Source organism: Ischnura elegans, chromosome 2, assembly GCF_921293095.1.
Source record: "Ischnura elegans chromosome 2, ioIscEleg1.1, whole genome shotgun sequence".
Taxonomy (NCBI): domain Eukaryota; kingdom Metazoa; phylum Arthropoda; class Insecta; order Odonata; family Coenagrionidae; genus Ischnura; species Ischnura elegans.
In genome coordinates, this window is record NC_060247.1 from 138277546 (window position 1) to 138298875 (window position 21330).

General features: G+C 41.1%; 1 protein-coding gene across 1 annotated transcript in view; it reads left to right on the forward strand.

The window, feature by feature from the left end:
- Positions 1 to 21330, forward strand: part of LOC124154686 (DNA-directed RNA polymerase I subunit RPA2) — a 155598-nt gene that overhangs the window by 6213 nt on the left and 128055 nt on the right. Inside the window, exons 2-3 of the mRNA XM_046528563.1 lie at positions 10010 to 10147; positions 11416 to 11610. Of these exons, the coding sequence (XP_046384519.1) occupies positions 10010 to 10147; positions 11416 to 11610 (333 nt within the window). The remainder of the gene's footprint in view (positions 1 to 10009; positions 10148 to 11415; positions 11611 to 21330) is intronic.

Consider the following 21330-nt stretch of genomic DNA (forward strand, 5'->3'; position numbering starts at 1 on the left):
AGTGGTGCTCGTTGCGGGTGAGGCGGGGATTTCCGACGCGAACAATCTTCACACGTGCGGCACCAAATTTCCACGTCTTTTGTGTATCCGGGCCAATAGTAGCGCTCTCTCACTTTACCTAGAGTTTTCTCATACCCTAAATGGCCTCCAACGGGCGAATCGTGCAAAGCCCGAAGAATTTCGTCCCTAGCCTCAGCAGGCACTATTATCTGGAGACGGAAGGCGTCTCTTCCTTCTTCTTCCCACCTTCGAAAGAGAGCCCCATCCTTAAACACTAGCCTATCCCATTGTGTCCACAAAGCCTTCGCCTTCGGGCAGTCACCCCTCCTCTCTCCCTCGGACGGCCGAATTCCTGCTTCGAGTGCTTCCATTACCCTTCTCAGCACGGGGTCTTTGCTTTGCCTGTCCCTCACGCTTTCACTGGGGGCCTCTAAGACGGCGTCGATATCCGCTGAAATCAGCTCCCCCTCTCCCCGAGCGCACTGTTTACAAACAGACCGGGATAAACCGTCGGCATTTCCATGTTTGTTTCCCGGCCGATGCACCACTAAAAAGTCATACTCCGACAATGGGGAACTTGCATGAATTTTTTTTATTTCACAGGCGGATAGAAAATTATTTTCTGAATACAACAAAGAAAACTGCATGTTTATCTGAGTTTTCCTTCGCGAGATATTTAATGATAAATATTACGAATTTTAAAGCGCGGGAAAAACTACCTCACCCCCCAAGCCACTGCCGACGAAGCCTCGATGACGTCAAAGGTGCCTAAACATCACGCGAAGCTATTGTTGTGATTGTTTATAATAGTTGCCAGCAGTTGTGAGAGCTTCGTTTGTTAGACGTGTTGATTATTTTATATTTAAAGATAAATATCCGACGATAGAGACTTGGAAGCCCTCATATTTTGCATTATTTATAATATTAATATCTGAGTACGGGCATAAAATATAAAACTGGAGCAGTCAAACCAAAAATTATATAATACCTAAATAACATCGTGGTAGGAGTCTGAGCCACGGCCTTTGGAAGGGGGATACGTTAATTGTAAGTTGATGTTATCGACGGCATATCATTCATTTAAGTATGTAATAAGAAGGATTTTGATGTTTACTGATGTCCGCTTAGCTTTTATATACAATAACTTCATCCGTTTATTCGTAGGTACCGGAGAATTCGTCGTTTAGGACTATCTGTGCTTGTATTATGGGGTGAATTCCAGTCAATGCAACTTTTGCTCGCTGATTGGAGACATCTAGGAACATTTTTGTGCCAAAATAGTGTTATTTTCAACGTGACGTCTCCCGTTAAGCTACTGCTAATAATCACAGTGCCAGTGGTTGTAATGCACAAAGTTTGACAAGGTTGAAAAATATCGGCCAAGAGTTATCAGTGTTCCATCGTGATTGAATTGTAAAAAGTGCTATTACGCTATCGATAAATGTCTAACAGTAGTGTAAAAATTGTCAGTGGCGAGCTAATCTCCGTTGTTCACCGTAGATACGACATTTCACGATCACGCTATTGAAATAAAAACTGTGTGTGAAGTTTGTTATTCCATTATTTCAACGAATAGTAGTGAGAAATGTCACCTGTGTCACTTGTGTGGGCTAATTTAAGGGTTTAAATCAGTGAATAAATAGTTGTATTCATCATAACGAGTTCTGTTATTGTAAGTTGTACGTGATGAATATAAGAATGTGACAGTGACATCCAGTTTTTGATAAGAGTATTTGCCTATTTCCCACTATATTTTTATGGTATATGCTAGTATATTGTTTATGGATTTACCTATATTATTGAAATAGGTTATAGCTTGTGTGTGTGTTGGCAGCGGAACCGATTCGCGATCTCACATGTGGATTGTGTGCAGACTGTTTTGCTGTGAAATCGTACCGTAGGACGGATAGGACTACCTTCTCCGTTAATTCGGTGTTGCCAAATTCAACAGCACAGCTTACTCTAATGTCAACAGCACAGCTTACGATCGTTATCCTCCAGTATTACAAGTTTCTTTTACATCTCGATTTGCCACCGACGTATAGCAATAATTTGTCTTAACAAATTCCATGAGGGTCGTGGTGGTGGTGGCATCAATTTTTGGTGACCTAAAAAAAGGCTGGTGTCCTAACACCCCATGCCACACGCCTTTTAGGCGGCTTGCGGGGTATTATGTAGACGTAGATGAATTTCAGGTGTACTATTCGATCGAGTGGCAACGTTATCATCCATTTTTCTGATAACTAAAACACACGAAGTGAAACGCTTGTACTTCATCATCCCGATGCCGCATTATTAATATCCCAAGTAGTAATCTAGGCACAATAGCAATAGGAAAACTTGCCCAAGAATAACAGAACAAAATAAAGTGACGATTAGCGGCTAAATACTCCCTCAAAACAAATTTTACTCCAAGCGCTCAGCGTATTTCCCTACTCCCCACGGTTGTTTAGGCACCTATGACGTCACGCCTGGCCTCGGCAACGCTCGGGTGTCTTCGCGCAGTGGTCGGCTCAGAGAAAATTTTCTCGATTTTAAATGCAATTTTTTTATTTCTTTTGATGTTGAATGGAGAAACTGAAGGTATTTTTGCGAGCTAATGTATCCATTTGACTTATTCAAAATAGTTTTTAGAGCAATCTACGACCCATGCAAGTTCCTCATTGCTCAAGCCAGCGAGCAACTTGTCCTTCCGGTTCTCGAAACGATCTCAACCACTGTAGGGAATTATGATCGGTGCGCACCACAAACCGTTTGCCTAATAAATATTGGCGAAAATGGCGGGTAGAATTGACTACCACCAAAAGTTCACGCCTCGTCACACAATATTGTTTTTCGGCGCGAGAGAGCGTCCGACTATAATAGGCCACAACCCTTTCCTCGCCTTCCTGTCTCTGGCTGAGTACGGCCCCGATACCCATCCCGCTAGCGTCACAGTCGAGCGTAAATTCGCAGTCCATCCGCGGGAAGGCCAAAATCAGTGAACACGGTAGCTTTCGCTTAAGAGTCTGAAAGGCGTCTTCACATTCTGCACTCCATTTAAATAAGGCATGCTTTTCGGTCAACCTGTGAAGGGGGCAGGCTATCTGTGAAAAGTCTACCAGTTCCTAGGAACGCCCTAAGCTCCTCATGGGATGCTGGAGATCGCCATTGTGTGATCGCGGCAATTTTATCAGGATCCGTCGCAACACCATTTTTGGAGACTATATGGCCTAAAAATTTCACAGATGGTTTCATGATTTGGCACTTCTCAGGCTTAATTTTCAGTCCCGCCTTCCTTAGGCGTATCAACACATCTGTTAGCCTTTCTACGTGCTCCCTAAAATCCCTTCCGAAAATTATGACGTCATCCAAGTACACCAAACAAGACCTCCACTGTGCACCCGCGAGCACTAGGTCCATTAGTCTTTGGAATGTACTGGGTCCGTTGCACAATCCGAAGGGCAGCACTTTAAACTGATATAGACCGTCACCAGTGGTAAAGGCTGTCTTTTCTCGATCGACTTCCGCGACCTCGCACTGCCAGTATCCTGACGCCATATCTATTGTGGGGAAAGCTGTTGCGCTGGCGAGTGAATCGAGAATGTCGTCCATGCGGGGGAGGGGATAAGCATCTTTGTGAGTCACGGAATTCAGACGCCTATAATCAACGCAAAATCGCGTCGATCCGTCTTTCTTTTTCACTAGAACGATCGGTGAACTCCAAGGAGATGATGATTCTTCGATTATATCGTCCCTCATCATTTCCTCTACGATTCGTCGCACTTCTCCGCGTCTGTGGATTGGCAATCGCCTGGGAGGTTGCCGAATCGGGGACACATCACTAGTCTCTATTGTGTGCTTAAGAATGTTTGTACGCCCTAAGTCGTAGGGTCCTCGAGAGCACACATCTGAAAACTCATTCAACACTGTTTTGAGTTCCTCTATTTCCACTTCACTATTATCGGCACAGTTTAAGTCAAAGAGGGAAGATGCTGGGGGAAGATGCGCGTTCTCCAGACTAAAAACGGGCTTTTGACATGTTTCCACTTGTTCTCCACAACACTCGTGCAATACTCCCACTTTCGTGTCTTTATATAGAGTCACTGTCTCTCCCCAGGGATTCAGGAAAAGCATATTCACGGTATCCTTCACGTTATGCAAAATCCGCGCACCGAAAACGCCATAACGCTCTAAAAGTTTGGCTCGATTATCCCCACTTTTTCTTTGAACCCCGGGTCCGAGCTCACCCAACACTCCACTACCACTTCGTGGTGAGGAGGAAGAACAACGTTTTCCTTCAACGTCACTGCGCAGCCCCACTCGCACTTTCCCTCACTTGTAAGAAAAGGCACCGCTTTTTCGCGGAGAAGAATGCAATTCCGGGAAAAAGCCATGTCACACTGATGTGCTCGCAGAAAATCGGCACCCAGGAGGCATCCCTTCGATAGGCGCGGGGCGATGAGCACATCATGAGAGAACTCTTCCCCTCCGATCTGAAGTATCACTTCACCCTTCCCAAGCACCCGTAATGGCTCCCCATTCGCCGTTATTAGTGTCACATTGTCTGTTATGATTTTCCCCAAATTTTCGGTGCGGCTCCATATTTCTTCCGATATCAATGACACTGCCGCTCCCGTGTCTATTAGTATCTCGACGGGGATCTTCGAAACGGATCCGTGCACCAAGGGCACTGACTCGGACAAAATTGTCCAAATTTCCTTTGCTCCGCGTCCTCCGACGCCCTCGAGCGGTGAAGTAGTGTCTCGGGTTCCTTTTTCGTCTGCGGCCGAGAAGGTTACCACCTCCTCGGCCTTCCGTCGTTTCCCGAGAAGGAAAGCCGTGGGCATTCGGCTCTCACATGGCCCTCTTCGTCGCACATCCAACAGCGCGGCCGATCTCTGCGCCTCACACTGGAATTAGGGCGCCGCCTCTCCGGAGTGGGAGCGGGGCCGTGGTCCTCACCATTCGACATATCCATCCCTCGTAGAAATTGCAACACCTCTCTCATTGTCTCTGAGTTCTGTGTCAACGCGGCCTCCACTCTGTCCTCGCGACCACACCCTCGACTATCCACACCGATATCCTGTGACCTGACGAGCGTCGCCGGCGCCAACGCATTCACTCCCCTGGTGGATGACTCGGCGAAATGGATTTCCTCCATCTCGATTGCAACGCCGATTGCTTCCTCGAGGCTAGCAGGTCTCGCCTGCTTCACCCACACCCGAATGTTCCCGTCGAGCCCATCGAGGAAGCGGTCGCGCACTACGGCCTTTCTCGCATCCTCGGGCCAGGAAGGGTATGCGCGCCGAGCAAGGTGCCCGAGGTCTGTGGCAAAGGCGGCGATGTCTTCTCCGGGGTTGCGTGCCCTTTGGACGAATCGCGCCTTTTCCTTCTCGCTCGCTTCCCTTGGGTTGAAGCGCCGCCCCAACGCCTCCCGCGCCTTTTCATAGCTCCCTCTGTTTTCCTCCGGCAGATCACGAAACGCCGAGAGAGCGTTTCCTGTGAGGCAGAGTCTCAGGTAGAGCGTCTTCTGCTCCTCAGGCCATTTATTTATTTCCGCCACTGTCTCAAATTGGAAGACCCAGTCTTCCCACTCCTTCGCACCACTAAACTTCTCCGGCATCACCATACCCACCATGACTGCCGCCGCCGAACCGCACGCAAAATCTCAGGATCGAGAACACAATCCTACCGACTGCGCCAATGTAGCGCCGGTTCGCAGGAGAAGGATATTCAAAATAACGTTCGCTCACTTGTAGGTTCAAAACACAACTCTTTATTCTCTCCCTTTTACAACGGGCCCAAAAGCCCTTCTCCCGTTGAGGGCTTCACGCCCCCACCTCCTGGGTTTCCCCCAAGAGTCCATGTCCTGAGTAGCAGACAGCGCTCTGCTACATTAGGGCACTGGAATGCCTTGTGTCCTTCCTTGTTGCAATTAAAACATACTAAGCGTTTGGGAGGGAATTTTTTCACCTAAGGTCTTGACATAAACACAGTCTCCTTCGCCGCATCCTCGGAGCCTTTCAGTTTAGGGTGTTGCTGAATCAGCAGTGACCGCACATAATCACTACTTATCTTTGCTCCTGAGCTTTCCATGGCCATAATCATCGGTTCGTACTCATCATTTAGACCGTTCAGCATTATTATTTCGATGAATTCATCGTCTATTCCGGCACCACTGGCGTGGCCAACTTTTGCGTTAACGACAACACATCATTTAAGTATTCCTCCATAGCACTGTAATCACTCAACTTGATTCTAAAAAGTTTTCGCAACAAACTTAATCTTCTAGAGAGTCCTTTGTCCTCGTAAGTATTCTGGAGCTTTTCCCATACTTATTTTGCCGAACGACCTCCTCTAACCATATGGTATAAGGATTCATCAACCATCAGGCATATCTTGGATCTGGCTTTTGCGTCCTTGTGTGGGTCTGCTTCTTTACCTTGTACAATGGGCCATAGTTCCTCCGCTGTGAGAAACATCTCCATGCCAAATTTCCAGTTGCTGTAGTTGCTTCTGCCAATCAGCTTCTTAATTGAAGGCATCGTTCCCGCCCCCAGGCCTGCCTGTGCTGACTCCATTCTTGATGCAATTATATTTCCGCGAAGAAATACCTCTTCCCAAGACACGTCAAATTCTCCAATTCACTCAAAGCACATAGAAAAAAGGGAACCTAGTGGCAAAAGCTGGACTTAATCTGAACGAAAAGTCTATCAAATATCGGCATCGCCATGTGATCAGTCTTTCACGAATTATTTCTTGGATACCTCACTTGCAACTGCACATTCAACCTCTGAAGTAACTGAATGGAACTAGGGGGCTGGGCCTGGGATGACCTGTCGGATCGGCTAATTCAGTCTTCATTTCAACAAAGGAGATGGACGCAGACGTATCAAGAAAAACTGATTTTAATTGACCACCTTCATGTTCACGAGACAACGTACAGCAACTAGTGCAAAGAAAAACGTCGTTCATACGTTTCAAAAGAAAAAAAAAGGTCGAAAGAATTGACAATTGAACAAAGATAAGACTCCGCGATTAATACAAAAAATTCAATATAACAGTATTTCCAATTTTGGTTTCCCTTTTTTTATTAGTCTTGTATGCTTCTCTTCTGCTACATACTTTATATATCGTAGTTATATTTCTACTTATTTTCTGATAAACGGAGGTGAGGTAGAATGAAATGAGGTGAGTTCTGCATTTCACGGCATTGCATGGGCAAGTGCAGAGGGAGGGAGAGCATTGGGAGAATGTCATGTCAGCCCTGAAGTGACCATTCACAATTTGGTGGGATTATCTGAGGTCACTAAGTGTACGTTGTCATTGTAAGGGTACACTCTCAAGTTTGGAGAGGAGATTATCAGTTGTGAGATCACTTTGGGATTTTTAATTTTGGATTTGGTTGGCCAGAGAAACTGTTGGATGAAAAATTCCTGTACTGATGTTCTAAACTTATTCCACTATTTATTAACTCCATTAAAAACTATAAAGAATGAGTTAAGGCAGTTTTTTTCCAACTTTTAAGCTTTCCAGCAAACACTCTTAAAACCATAAGGTGATCAAAGAATAAAAGAACTGGGGCGTAGTCCAGTACAAGCTACCAGTGCTCCGAAGCGCTGGGAGCGAGTCTTTGCGTGGTTCAGTAGAAGCTTCAAAAGCTCCCTTAGCATTCTCGTACGTCACGGATGACGTCACTATATTCGCTTCTCTCTCGCTACAAACGCTCCTGCGAAATAGGTGGGTGAGCTGGAGCGAACCGGTTTTCAACGCGAATTTGAACGGGAAGGAAGGCAAAAGAAAATGGTGTCTATAACAATTGTGGACCTGGCCAGAAATAATATGACCATTTGGAGTTGACGGAAGAAGTCACTAATAGAGCCAGGATGGTAAATGCTAAAAACAAATGGTTAAAGAACTATTCGGGGGATATTACGGTGAGGCAAATAGCTGTAACTCAACGGTTTTGAGTCAATGTTCGCCACGGGCCAGATCGAGGAAGAAATTGAGCGGCACGTCCAAGATATCTTATAATCTTTGTTGTTGTGGTAATTAATGATATATAATATTTTTAATTATTAGTGGTTTAAGCTTGAGATAGCGAGTAGTGGAGATAGAAAATGACTATTCGAAATGAATAAGGCTTGTGGTAAGTGAACTTTCCGGTCGAAGCATTCCGTCTGTTACTTTTGTTAATGTGTTACTTCTGTTAATTTTGAAATCTCCATGAAGATTGTATTCTCTGTTAAATGATGATATCTTCCTCTAATCTTCAACTTAAGTTTAATCAATTATTGATGTTCGGTTGTATTTTACTTGTGTAATTTTCTTAAGGTCAGGTTGACACGCATTGCATTGATGCTTAAGGCTTGTTGTTGACGAGATGGGTCCATGTCTAGGACTGCTTTTGAGACTATCATACAATGTCATGAGTGCATGATAAATCGTAAAAAGGACACTCCACATAAGGCCTTTTTACACCTACATAAACCCGTACGAGTCTAAATGTATGAACGCGAGAATGAACACGAAATACGTACTGTACGGTTGCGTTGTTGCACGTTATGTGGTTACACGTGTAACCACTCTACTTGTGCAAATGCATGAACGGAAAATTGAACCTATTTTAGCTTGGTTCAAACATTCGCACATGTTCCGTTTCGGTCCACAAAAATCATTCACGCAAACAGGCATTAACTTGTACGTGTATCGTTTAAACGCAGGCTTTTAGGTGAGTTAAGTTAATTAGGCTTATTTTTGGTTTCATTGAAATTTCTCTAATAAGGTATTTAATCAGTGTTACCTTCTTTTATATGTATCATGATCTGCTCTTCGTTTAAGTTTATCACCTTGGCATTAGAGGATTTGCAAACCAGTGGGTAAAATCTTCAGGACAAGCATCGGTGTGTTGTGGTGTCCGATCATGGTATCCAATGAAGATCTAATATTAATTAGGTTTCTTGTGGTGTATCCCATGGTCATATTCTTTTTGTCATTTATGTTACTGACCACTCTAACAAGCTAATTAAAGTACAAGGGGCTATAACAATCCCTAATTCAGGCGATCTAATATTGGAGCAGACGATACTAGTAAAACAAACGACTAACAAATGCTACAATCGCTCCAGCTGTGATCCAGTAGGGTAGCAATGGGAGCGATAGAAGCGAAAGTGGACCACGAATCTGTAGCGTCTGAAGCGGGAGCATTGGGAGCGTGTACTGGACTACACCCCTGGTCTTATGTTTATTCTTCAGCAGCCTTAAAATCCCATGTAATTTGGTACTTTGAATAATATTGGTCAGGAATGACATGGTTGTGATTGCCAAAGACCCACTCAAGTGAATGGTAAATGGTGAACAATGCCACTGGAGTGACTGATTTGGCCCATCTCTACATTTGTCATGTCCTTCTCTTTTTTGTTCTCAGAATCCGCTGAGCTGTTTACGTTTGTGCTTCCTTTCAGACCTTTTGCTACCCTTTTCTTGGTATTCTCCTTTGCAAATCCTCACTGTAGTGTCTGTATTTGCATATTTTGTTGTTTACTTGTTTTCATTTTTATATTATTTTATTCGATTGTTGAAGTGGGGTAGCCAGGAATTTTGTTTGAGGGGGTCTTAAGTCCACAGGGGAAAATTTAAGAAAACAGAGTACTATGTAGGGGGTTTCACACTAATTTTAAAACTTTTCATAATAGAAAAAACTTCATTTTAGGAATATCTTGTGAAATCATGGTTTTTCAGTGTTTTGTTTTCATTTATGAATGAAAGTAATTGTGTTTTATATTTTGGGGGAGGTGTGGACCTCGCAGGTCTCCCCCCTTGCTACACCACTGGATTTTTGTGTGGTCTGCCGTTGAAGAAACCTTCTGGAATAAACCCTATGCACTTAGATGGAATAAGGAGCTTAACTTCAAATGCTGGATGTCACACTCTTATCTATTCTTTTTATAAACAATTCCTTCAATTATGCTACTCTCAACTTCTAAAGGTTGGTCTTGTAATAAGGCCTTGTTCTCTTCTTTTACAGTTTTTGCAGTCTCTTGGCAAACCACACGTTGAGTCTTTTGATGCCTTCTTGGATCATGGATTGCACCTAGCTGTTGAAGACCTTGATCCAGAAGTCTTTGAGCTTCCTGATGGGAAAATTGTGAAACTTGTTCTCACAGTTAGTAATGTTATATATGCATTGCATTATATACAGTGTACTCAAAATCATGCGATTCATGTTACATAATGATAATGGGAATGGTTAAGTTCATGGCATTGATATTCGGTCCTGGTTCTTATTTTTTTTCTTAAAGGTGCTTTTCATTTTCTTTGACTAGTATTTAAAAGATATCAATGATTTTTGCTATGGTATTTTGAAAACTACCTGAAATAAAACATTCTCAAAAGTGGTTGGTTCTATAAAATCACTCTCTTGTAAGTATAGAATAGAAATTGTGGTTAGGTAAAGGTTTCAAATAGTTTTTGCTCAAATTATTTCTCTGCTGATTCTTTTTTGCTTTGCTTTTGATTGTTGTGGTGAGGTCAAGTGCCCATGGAAGCAAGAACTGAAGAAAGGAATTGACACATCCAAAAGTTATACTAAGTGTGGCATTTTCGGCATGTATGTATGTGGCTGGCACTAAGCTGGTGGTAAAAGAGTTATGTATTCTTTTTTCTTGGTCCGATCAGCCATAACACTCAAACCACTGTGACAATCCAATTAATTCAGTGCGAATGTGTTGCACAGTATCTTTATTGTGTCTACAGCATCACATCGCAATTGTTAGGTATGAGTTCACAGTGAGCACTTAAATATGCCATTACAACAGTGTCTCCCGCCAAATGTGAAGTGCGAGATGTTGTTCAATTTCTTCCTTCTGAAATGTGAAATGCTGTCAAAATTCATTAACGATTGAGTAATGTTTACGGTGAAACTTTCATGGGCGAAGTACATGCTCGGTAACATGCTGCAATGGTTCAGGAACTTTGAAGCTGGACTCATAGATGTTCATGATGCTGTTCGTCAGGGTAGGATGCGAGTGTCAACCGATGATCTTGTCCAACAAATGAATAAATTAGATCATCAAATTTCTGATTGAGGTATAGGCTCCCTCTGATTGCCATCTCTTTGCTCACATGAATTGCTGGCAAAGAGGACAGTGTTTTGGCACCAATAATGAGTTTAAGACAGGCTAGAGAATTGGCTGAGAGCACAGACGGCTATGTTCTCAGACAGGGATATTGGAAAATTGTTACCATGCTATGGCAAATGTCCAGGTCAGTATGGGGTGTGTATAGAAAAGTACCAGGATGGTGTAGGCAAATGTTAAAAGAAAAAAAAACATTAGTTTCACAGTGGTTTTAAATTTGTTAGCGATTGGACCTTGTAAAAAGAATAACTTTGTAATTGTGTGTCTTATGTAGAATGTTTGATTACAATTCTAGAACGTGGAGTTACATTCACCCCGAGTGCCAGATGCCTACATGGGTCAGAAGGCATTCAAAATTTACCCGTCAGAATGTCGTCAGAGGAAAGGGACGTACAAGGGCAGGTTGTTTGGCCAATTGAAATGGTTTCTAGATGGTGAAGCTCAGATACCAATCACGAAGGAATTGGGAGAGGTGCCCATAATGGTCAAGGTAAGATAACCGTTTATGAAACATTTTCACATGTATTATTACAGTAGAATCTCCATATAACAGATTTGAAGGGACCCAAAAATTGGCGTCATTGCTGTTAGGGCTTTATGTACGTCGAAGTACGTCATGTTATAAGGTATGGTTGGTAAGGTTCAGTGCAAGTGGTGATTTGTAGGTTGTGTGTTGGCAGGATGATGCTGGGGTCATTTTATAATGACTAAGTCTTCAGTCACATAAATAGCAGCTGCAACGGAAGGTTTTCTGAAGGTACGAGATAATCTGACCGATATAACAAATACATAAAGCGTGTCCATTGGATACGAAGACCCTTTGTATGACTGATTGACTCATTCAATGACGAACATGAGCACTTAACCACTTTCAGAAGAGCTGAGGATTCGCATAGATATTTTGGACCGAGAATTATGTGGAGGAAAATTTCACAAACCTTTCCCTCTGGAGACAATTTAACTTGTCACAATTCTAGTTTTTCAGTGCATGCCTGTGCTAGCCTCCAATTCTTAGAGTACATAGGGGATCTAAACCTTGGTTGAAAGATTGGTGCTCTCAATATGTGTTTTTTATTTACTTTTATCCTTGGAATTAGGAAACAGAACTCATAACAATAAAAATTTCCTATGAAACCCCCTTTTTGATTAGTTACAAATAAGAAAACGTAAAAGTTGCCTCCTACTTTTCAAGAGTTGCTGTTGTCATTAAAGTTATTGTTCATTAATTGTTCCTCGGAAAAACCTTGAAGTGATGGAAGCAATCGCTCACAAGAGTGTGAAAAGTAACAAATCACATGTTGCTGATGACCGAGGATGAGGGACTGTAGCGAAATGGTCATCTGCCTGGTATGAGTTTGTGACATCATCCACGTCTCTGCAAAATAGTCAAGGCTGTTGACTTTAAGCTGTGAATATCTGGAGAAGTAGGTGACAAATTGAGAAATGTAAACATGCATATCTCTTTATTTTTCAAACTCTATTCCTATTGGCGGTGGTGGAAAGTTGGTTCATAATGATGATTAAAAAATATAATGATGACACCTAGTTTGAATTTTGGAATGCGACCCAACCACAGGTCTGACCTTAGAGAAAACGCCCTGCACAGCCTGGAACTTTAAATCCTGAACTATGTGTCGCTTTTATTTATCAGCAGTCATGACCCTAATTAATGATTATTATGTAAAAGCACTCAGGTCACGACCACCGAGAGAGAAGGCCTGAGCACTCCGTCATGACATCACGAGTCATAGGCGGGTGGAGGGAGGTAGGAAGACTGCCGCTGAGAGCGCCGGTTTGCGAGGAATGCGTATGAAAACCAAGCGAATCGTAAACAGACATTTCTCCGGCTACGATTTCCCTTTTATAACAACATATGTACTTATATTTAAATGATGTTAACAGTATATCCTTACCTCGGGGAAGCATAATTGTTTCGAATGGACAAACGCCTTCACCGAAAAATCTTCTTCGCCCAGAAACAACTTGCTTCCAAATGCATTCGAAACCGCAAGAATATCATCAAAAGTCTTATATTCAGTAAGACATTTTTACGCATTAGTGGTACTTATTACATAGAAGTCATTGGATTTGTACATCTTTCATGAGGATTCTACTTTTTCAGCATCGCTGCATTAAACAATGATAAAATAAAAAAATTATGTTCATACACATGCGCAAAATTAGGATAAAACTAGATCGTGCTTCTGTTAAGTTACATAGGGATTGTTTTGATTAGACCTATCTGCAAACAATAATTTCATGGCAATTCATGCACTTAATGGGGCGAATTGTAACCTCTTAAGAAACGGTGAACTAGGATTTGCTGCTTTAAAGTACATGGGAAGATTGTTTTGAATGGAAAAATACCATATACTACCTGAGAACACGTAAATGTAGCATATTATGCATTCAGTGGGGAAAATAATAATGTTTCTGATTGATCGAGTTGTTGTGAATACATTTAAACTAGAGATGTGCGAATAGTATCTGCGAATACTCGAATACCTCGAATAATAGAAAGTATTCGATATTCGAGATCTCGAATAGTTATGCCAAAGGTACCGTCTCGAATACCTCGAATACTTTGAATTTCGCGTCATACACTGTCGCTCGCACGTCGTTGGTAGTTGACTCGGAAAAATGAGAACTCTAGTCGTCTAGTGCATGCAGCGCCGTTTTAGGCAAGCTGACGAAATACATCAAATTCACGGGTTCGAGCGGTGAAAAGAGTTGGACGTGGGGAACCGAAATTGATCGGATGAAAAAAATCCGAAAATCCCAGGTGTCCCCTATCAGGAGAACCTCAGTTCCGTGGGATAGCAACATTGGCGCATTTCCCACGATCCGCTATCCCCATCCATTCAGCGTTCGCCCCCCCTCTCAGACGATTTCCTCTTCCCCGAAAACAAAAAAAAGGTCCCGGCTCGTGCAGGGATCGTATTACGAAGACCTCAGCTTTGAAAAAAATATCAAGTTACCGGAAAATAATAGAATCGTGTTTCACCCTTCCCTCTTTCTCCCCACTGACCATTTGCCCGCATCCATCTTTTGATAAAATGAGAGGAGGTGTTTGCCGTGTGTCCTTTGTGGCTAATAATGACAGGCACTTATTTTGAATCTTCCCCAGGAGATGAAACTACCATAGGGAGGAACTCAGTGCTGTGGGATAGTGACATTGGCGCATTTCCCACGATCTGCTATCCCCCTCAATTCAGCATTCGCCTCACCCACTCTTGACGATTTCCTCTTCTCCGAAATCAAACAAAAGATCCCAGCTCGAGCAGGTATTACAAAAACAAATTACAAAAACCTTAGCTTAAAAAAATATCAAGTTACGCAAGAAAAATAAAAACGTGTCTCGCACCCACCCCCTTTTCTCACCCACTGACCTTTTTCTACCTACCTGCTTCGAATTTCCCCCTTTCTCGAGGTCAACTGCTGCATGAGTCATCTACTAGCCCGAAAGGTATCTAACAATGACTTTCGGCAATTGTTATTACACCTTTATTGGATTGAAATATTAGTAATGTGCGCGTAATTTAAAAAAGAATAAGACCAAACACGACATATTTCTGACTTTATTTAAGCATTTTGCGCAGGAAAATAAATACCGGGAAGAAGAAGAAATACGACGGAGGCGTAATGCTCAAATAGGGTGGTTTCCTATTATTTTTTATTGCCTAAATCGAAATATTAATACTCCTGAAGTACGTATTTAACGCTTTTAGAGTTTTAAAAGACGATATCTATTTTTCGGGATTAAATTAAAAGTGAAAATTTTCAAACGCGCGAAAACGCAACGGGTAAGTATGAATGCCGGGAAAAACTCCGCGTGACGTCGTTTGGTTCCCGCTGCCGCAAGTGAGGTGACCTTGGGGCGAGGCTCTGAGCGCTATTACGACGCAGGATGCTAGCAGGTAGCCGAGTACCATGCTAGCTGGTAGCGCTTGGCTTAAATAAGGATTATTAATACCTTATAAAACAGACTGTGTGATTATTAAGACATGTTTTCCTGAGATCTGTGCCTCATGCATGCATTGGTAACCTCAGACGATGTAAAACTCCGATCCTCTCGTGTAGAAACTAGGTCGCTGTGATGTCACGTGGAGTGGCATCGCATAGGCGCCAATCTGGCCTTTTTCAAATGAGGTAAAATTGAACATTGCCATTAGTCTAAACCGGTATTTCTAGAACAAAATAATTTGTATATTATGAATACACTAATGGTGGGTAACGAATCACAATCAATACCTTTCGTTTTCTTTAATGAAGGAAACTACCCTATTGTTTACATAAAATTAAAATATTCCATTAATCAGCTAAATTCCTGTTTGAATCCTTTAAAGGCAATCACAAATACTCGCCAAAATCTTGGGTTTCCTGCTGCATAGGCGACCTAGTCAAACATTTTCACATTCATCGTTTAGTATTCGAGGTATTCGAATATTCGAGCAATGATTTAATATTCGAATTCGAGAAATCTACTATTCGACCCATCCCTAATTTAAACGTATGGACCGAGTCAAGGCTATAGAGTAATGGGCAAGAATGATGAGAAGGATGTGGATAAACTATACTCAGCCTTGGTGGATTGGTGAAGAGAGATACATACTACCTTCCTGTTGATGGAGTTGTTGTCACCTTTAAACCACATTCAGACCAACTTTTTCGAGACCAATGATGACTCTTCAGAATATCATTTAGAACACAGGCTGACAGAGTACTCACTGGCAGTATATGGACAACATCTTTAAATGAATATAGTAAGTTCTCTACCGCGAACACATGAGCACTAGAATCTGAACTGCTGGAGTTTTAAGCAGGTCCTACTATACATCCACCCTTGTAGTCCAGAAAGGGTTTCAAATGAACTTCATCCATCATAAGGGTGATATAATGCTCATGGCTCTGTAATGACATACTCGGTGCTTCACGTAAGATAGAAACCCATGCTCATTTTGCTCATTAATTGGACCAATTTTAAAAGAAGAGCAGAGCCGTTTGATAGTAACTGGTTGAGGGAAAACCAAATTACCAGAATTGCAAGCAAATTTATAAGCTTGAGGAGATATTAAGAATACATTGCAGCAAATACTAATATGTCACAGCTGTGCCTTAATCTTTCCTTCTTTTCAGGAACAAGAGCCTTTTGTGATTTGATAAAGTTATAAAATGATTCATTTTCAGAGTCTTTAATTTTGCATTCTTCCAGTAGAGCTATAATATTGCTATAAATATTTATACAGTAAAACCTCTTATGTAGTGAACCTCTTTACATCGTAAACCTCCATACTTCGTACCAACCCTCCGGTCCCGTCAGATTTGCATGTAAATTTATAGGCAAACCTCTATATAGTGAACCTCTTTATCTCGTAAAACCTCCATATATCGTACCAACAAGACAGCCCCGAGACGGCCTCTACCTCCGCAACTACCTCCGCAAATCGTACCGAGACAACTAGAGACCATTAATGTAGCCGCGAATACCTACATGGAATGACATTTTCAGCGATAAATGTTTCACGCTTATTTTTTTCTTGTACACCTTTAATAATTTTCACGTTAACCATTGGTTAGGGCATCCAACTATCCTAATCATATTAAGTGACGGTAAATGAAGACAGAACACATCGTTTTCTCTCGAATCACGGTCAAAATCGCGCGATAGCACTCCCTTTCTATTACTGATGGCTTTATTTTATTTATTTGTAAGTGCCTATGTACTATGTTCAGTTAATAAAAGAGGCAACCAGCGCAGCCTTTAATCACATACTGACGGAAATATTTCAACTAACTTCACTCCCATCCATGGAGACAGAATTCCTCAACCGCATTGCTACTTCCGCTTCTAAAATGAAAATATTTCATGAATTTTCTGCGACTTGAAATAAATCAAATACAGTTTCGCAATTATTTTATTCCCATATTTCCCGGTGTAGCACTTTCTTACTACCGCCTTGGTAATTTTTTCAATGCTTTCGTGAACGATCGTAGTTTAAAATTTATTGCGTTTAGCGACAGTCATATGTCTTGCCTGCGTATTTATGCCGTGAAATCTGACTCTTCCATCGGCAGTCCGGGACGTCAATTTCTAGCAATACTGAACGAATATCAATCCATGCGCGGCAGGGCTAGGTCGCAAGACAGCTAATTAGCTGATATGCGGTAGGGCAATGAAATTTTTTACCGTCGCCGCCGCTTTCTGAAGTAGTTTGCCCAGCATTCTCACTGGGAAATCACGCCCTTTCGCAGACCTAGCGTTTCTGTGTGCCCTCGACAGAGTTTTTCTTAGGAACGCTACGTGCATTGTATTTTGGAGAGAGGGAATTCAACAAAATTTTCAAAATCACGCTCAATTTTTTGTCTATTTTTTGCAGTAGTCACGTGTTTTTCTTATTTTTTTATAATCTTTAACAAGTCACATGTTATAAGAATGATAAATCAATTCTTAAAGATATAATAGGGAGTATTTTCAATTATTTGCCATAAAATATGAAAATTACTTAATTAATCATAGGCTGATGATGGATTCGAGAAATAAAAGAAGGCGACTGCTTGACATTACCACATAATTAGCAATTTTCCTAGCCATCAACGAGGGCAGGCAGAAGGCAGTGACCTTTGGAATACCTTCATTCACCCTCACATCTATTTTAAACAACCGAGGAAAAACAGAAGAAACTGTATATCTAGGCTGCACATATAAAAAAACTCAGGCAGTTAAATATGAGGATGAAGAAATTATGTTTAGAAATATAAAACTATTGTTCTTTCCTCCGAACACTATTAGTAAATTACAACCCTTAGATCAGTGAATTATTTCTTAGGTCAAAAGTCATTAACGAAAACAGCTAGTGATTTATTTATAGTGAAAATGACATTAAAAAGTGCTCGTAGAATTGAAAACATTATTTCGAAAGAGTTAGAAAAAATTTTAAGCAAACCCATTAACTAATTTATTTTCTAAAAAGGCCTCTTGAACAATTTACTTTTACCTTTGTGTAATAATTAAATTGTAAATATATGTTCACTTATGCATACCTATATGTACAAATATATTAATATAATGGCTTAAAAGACAGTAGCACCTTTCATTTCCCAAGGATACGAAAAAATGGTGCCTACCACTAAAACCTCTCTATAGTGAACCTTTCAATTCTATCCAACACATCATAGGCACACTTCATGCATGAAAGAGGCTTGAAAAAGTGGAGTGATTTTGTATTTTGCTTTTAATTCCCTTTTTCATTGGTATACTTTGATATATATCATGTCTATTATTAATGAGTAAGTAATAAGCCACACACTTCCAAATGCATAAATATTACAGCCCACGGCTTCACGACCACATTCCAAAATGCTGAATGCTTATTCATTTTCACCGGAGAAATTACGTTTCCGAATGAGTCTAGCTTTTTCTCAGCCTTATATGCTTCCTGAGTTTTCAAACTCTCAGCTAAAGCAGCTTCCTCCGTAGCACTTTCAAGATGCTGTTCCCTCATTGACAGCGCATGCCTGGTCTGCTTCAAAGTGGTAAGGTACCCAGGGCAATCAGGGAAAATCCTTGGCATGGCATCATCCTTAAGTTTTGGCCTGTTTAATGGTACGACCCGCGGTTTTCCTGACTTCTCATCGAAGTAGGAGCTTTCATGAAGCACAATTTCAACCAGAAAATGCCGGATACACACCTTAAAATAGAGATAATTTTATTGGTTCAATGAAAATCAACTGTATTTCAAGTGAAGATTACATTCGTCTGATTAAGGTGTAATAAACACGACTTAAATAATTCGCTTTTCACACTGTGATAATTAGATTAACAATATTTAATCTAAATGCCAACTTAGATATGGGCCATATTTATCTCGCTTGTAGCTAGCCCATTTATTCATCCCGAGCATTTCACATGTTTCCATAATTTACTAACTACTGAAGAATCATTCATTTAATACCCTCAAAGACTTTAAGATTTCCCTCTGTACACAATCGTTCATAGAATTAACGCGATTAGTTGGTACATATTACCTATGTAAGAACTACTTGTTGCAAAAAAATCTTCTTTTCTAAAACAGTAATACTACCCTAGTCATGCGTAAACAGAGAAATAATGTAAATTTGCATCGTAGGCATGGGTCATATTTATTGCATTAGTAAGTAGGTAGTCCATTTATTCATCCCGAGTGTTTCACATGTTTCCACAATTTACTAATTACAAAAATTATCCATAACAACCTTCAAAAAATCAAGTTCTTCTTTATTACAACACCGCAGAACACGAGGATATGCGCCGGATTCTATTTTAGCGTTGATATGCGAAAATTTCAAAGAATTTAAGTACTATGAAATAATTAGAACCATTAATTATTCAAGCGATAATGCGAATTCTATTAAAATCAACCTGCGAATACACTCGAGAGTAGAATTGTTTCAAGAAACCAACAAGAATACGTCTACCGGTCAATATTTATATCAAATATCTTTTTAAATCACTTTTAATGATCATCAACATTTATATTATTCTAACTTTTCTCTGAATAATCATACCATCCAAATAGAAAGAAAAAGGTAGAAACTCACCTTGGAATATTTCGTAGGCTGGAAGTGTTTTCTTGGAATGGCCGGTATCCATTTCCTCTTGTCCTTAGGAAATTTGAAAACGCACACTTTCGTTTCCTCTGTGTATTTTCCTTTGCACAGAGGCACACAACACTTGTACACCATTTCTTGAACATTTATATTCAACACTGTTGCCCACAAAATGGCCGCTAAAGCTTTAAAACCCAAAAAAACTTAGCGTTCAACAACCAAATCACCATTTTCACCGCAATGGCTTATAAATATAAACAACTGCAAGCATTGTCGGAAGGCGTGGTTGATAGCCTACGGCTCGTGATGTCAGCAAATTGACGGGCATCAGCGCTCTGGCCCTCTCTCTTGGTGGTCGTGCTCAGGTACAGTGGAATTTCTACTTTTCCAAATTACGATATGAGATGAATATTTTCAGTACGCTAAATGATTTTTAAGTCTGGTAAGCTCAGTCTCGTGCATTTGTTTGGTGGTGCATATGTGCTCTTGCATTCCATGAAAGTCTTTCAAACATCCCGTCCCAAGGTCTAAGCCATCCGAAACTGGAAATGCTGTGGCAGTGAGTGGCAACCACTCTTCACCCCCACCATGCTGAATATCCAGCTGATAAATCCTTCCCCACGGCCACCATCTCCAAACCCGGACCGAAAACGACTGTCTCATCGACTACCAGTGTGAGCCACCATCAGCATGGGAGCCTCATGAGTAGCAGTGGCTCGTGCCTGTTCAAAAGAAGAAGAGAAAAAGCTGCTGCCAAACACACTGGAATGCCCAACTTGCCTCTGCCTCCCCCACCCTCAAAAAATTCTCACATTTCCACCCTAAGTTTTTCCATCCTCATTCCTCCTCACTGATGCAAATGTGTGAAACTGATCAAACTCTAAAATGATATGCAGTATGGAAACGTCTATGTAGTCGTCTCATTAAATTGCTTTAAATAAAATAGAAAATTGCAAGTCGTTCAACACCACATGATGAGGCAAGTTCCATGCTGTCTGTAGAACCTAAATAACTTAAAAGCACTAATCACTTATTATACCATATTGCAAACAACCAGAATCGTACAGTAAAACCTCTTTACATCGTAATGGAGGGGACCAAAATTTGGGCACTTTGATGTATGGAGGTTCACTACAGAGAGGTTTCAGTGATAGGCACAAAGGCCATTTTCTTTACAAAGGCCAAAGGTCTGTTAAACCATTATATGTAATTATGTGTTTAAACACAAATACATGCATCAGTGACCATATATTTGTTATTTAATAATTACAGAAAGCTAGCGCTATCGCATGATTTTTACCAAGATTGTGGAGAAAATGATGTGATCTCTCTAAATTCAACAGTCACTTAAAATGATTTGGATAGTTGGATACCTTTTTTCTTATTTACTGTAAGGTATGCTCTCATATTAAACAAAATGGCCACAACTAATGATTAACATGAAAATCACAGCATAATAAGGTACATTAATAAGAAAAAAAAGAGGGAAACATTTATTGCTGAAAATGTCATTCCACGTACGTAATCGTGGCTGCATTAATGGTCTCTTGTTGTCTCGGTACAATTTACGGAGGTAGGCTGTCTCGGGGATGTCTCTTTGGTATGATAAATGGAGGTTTTACGA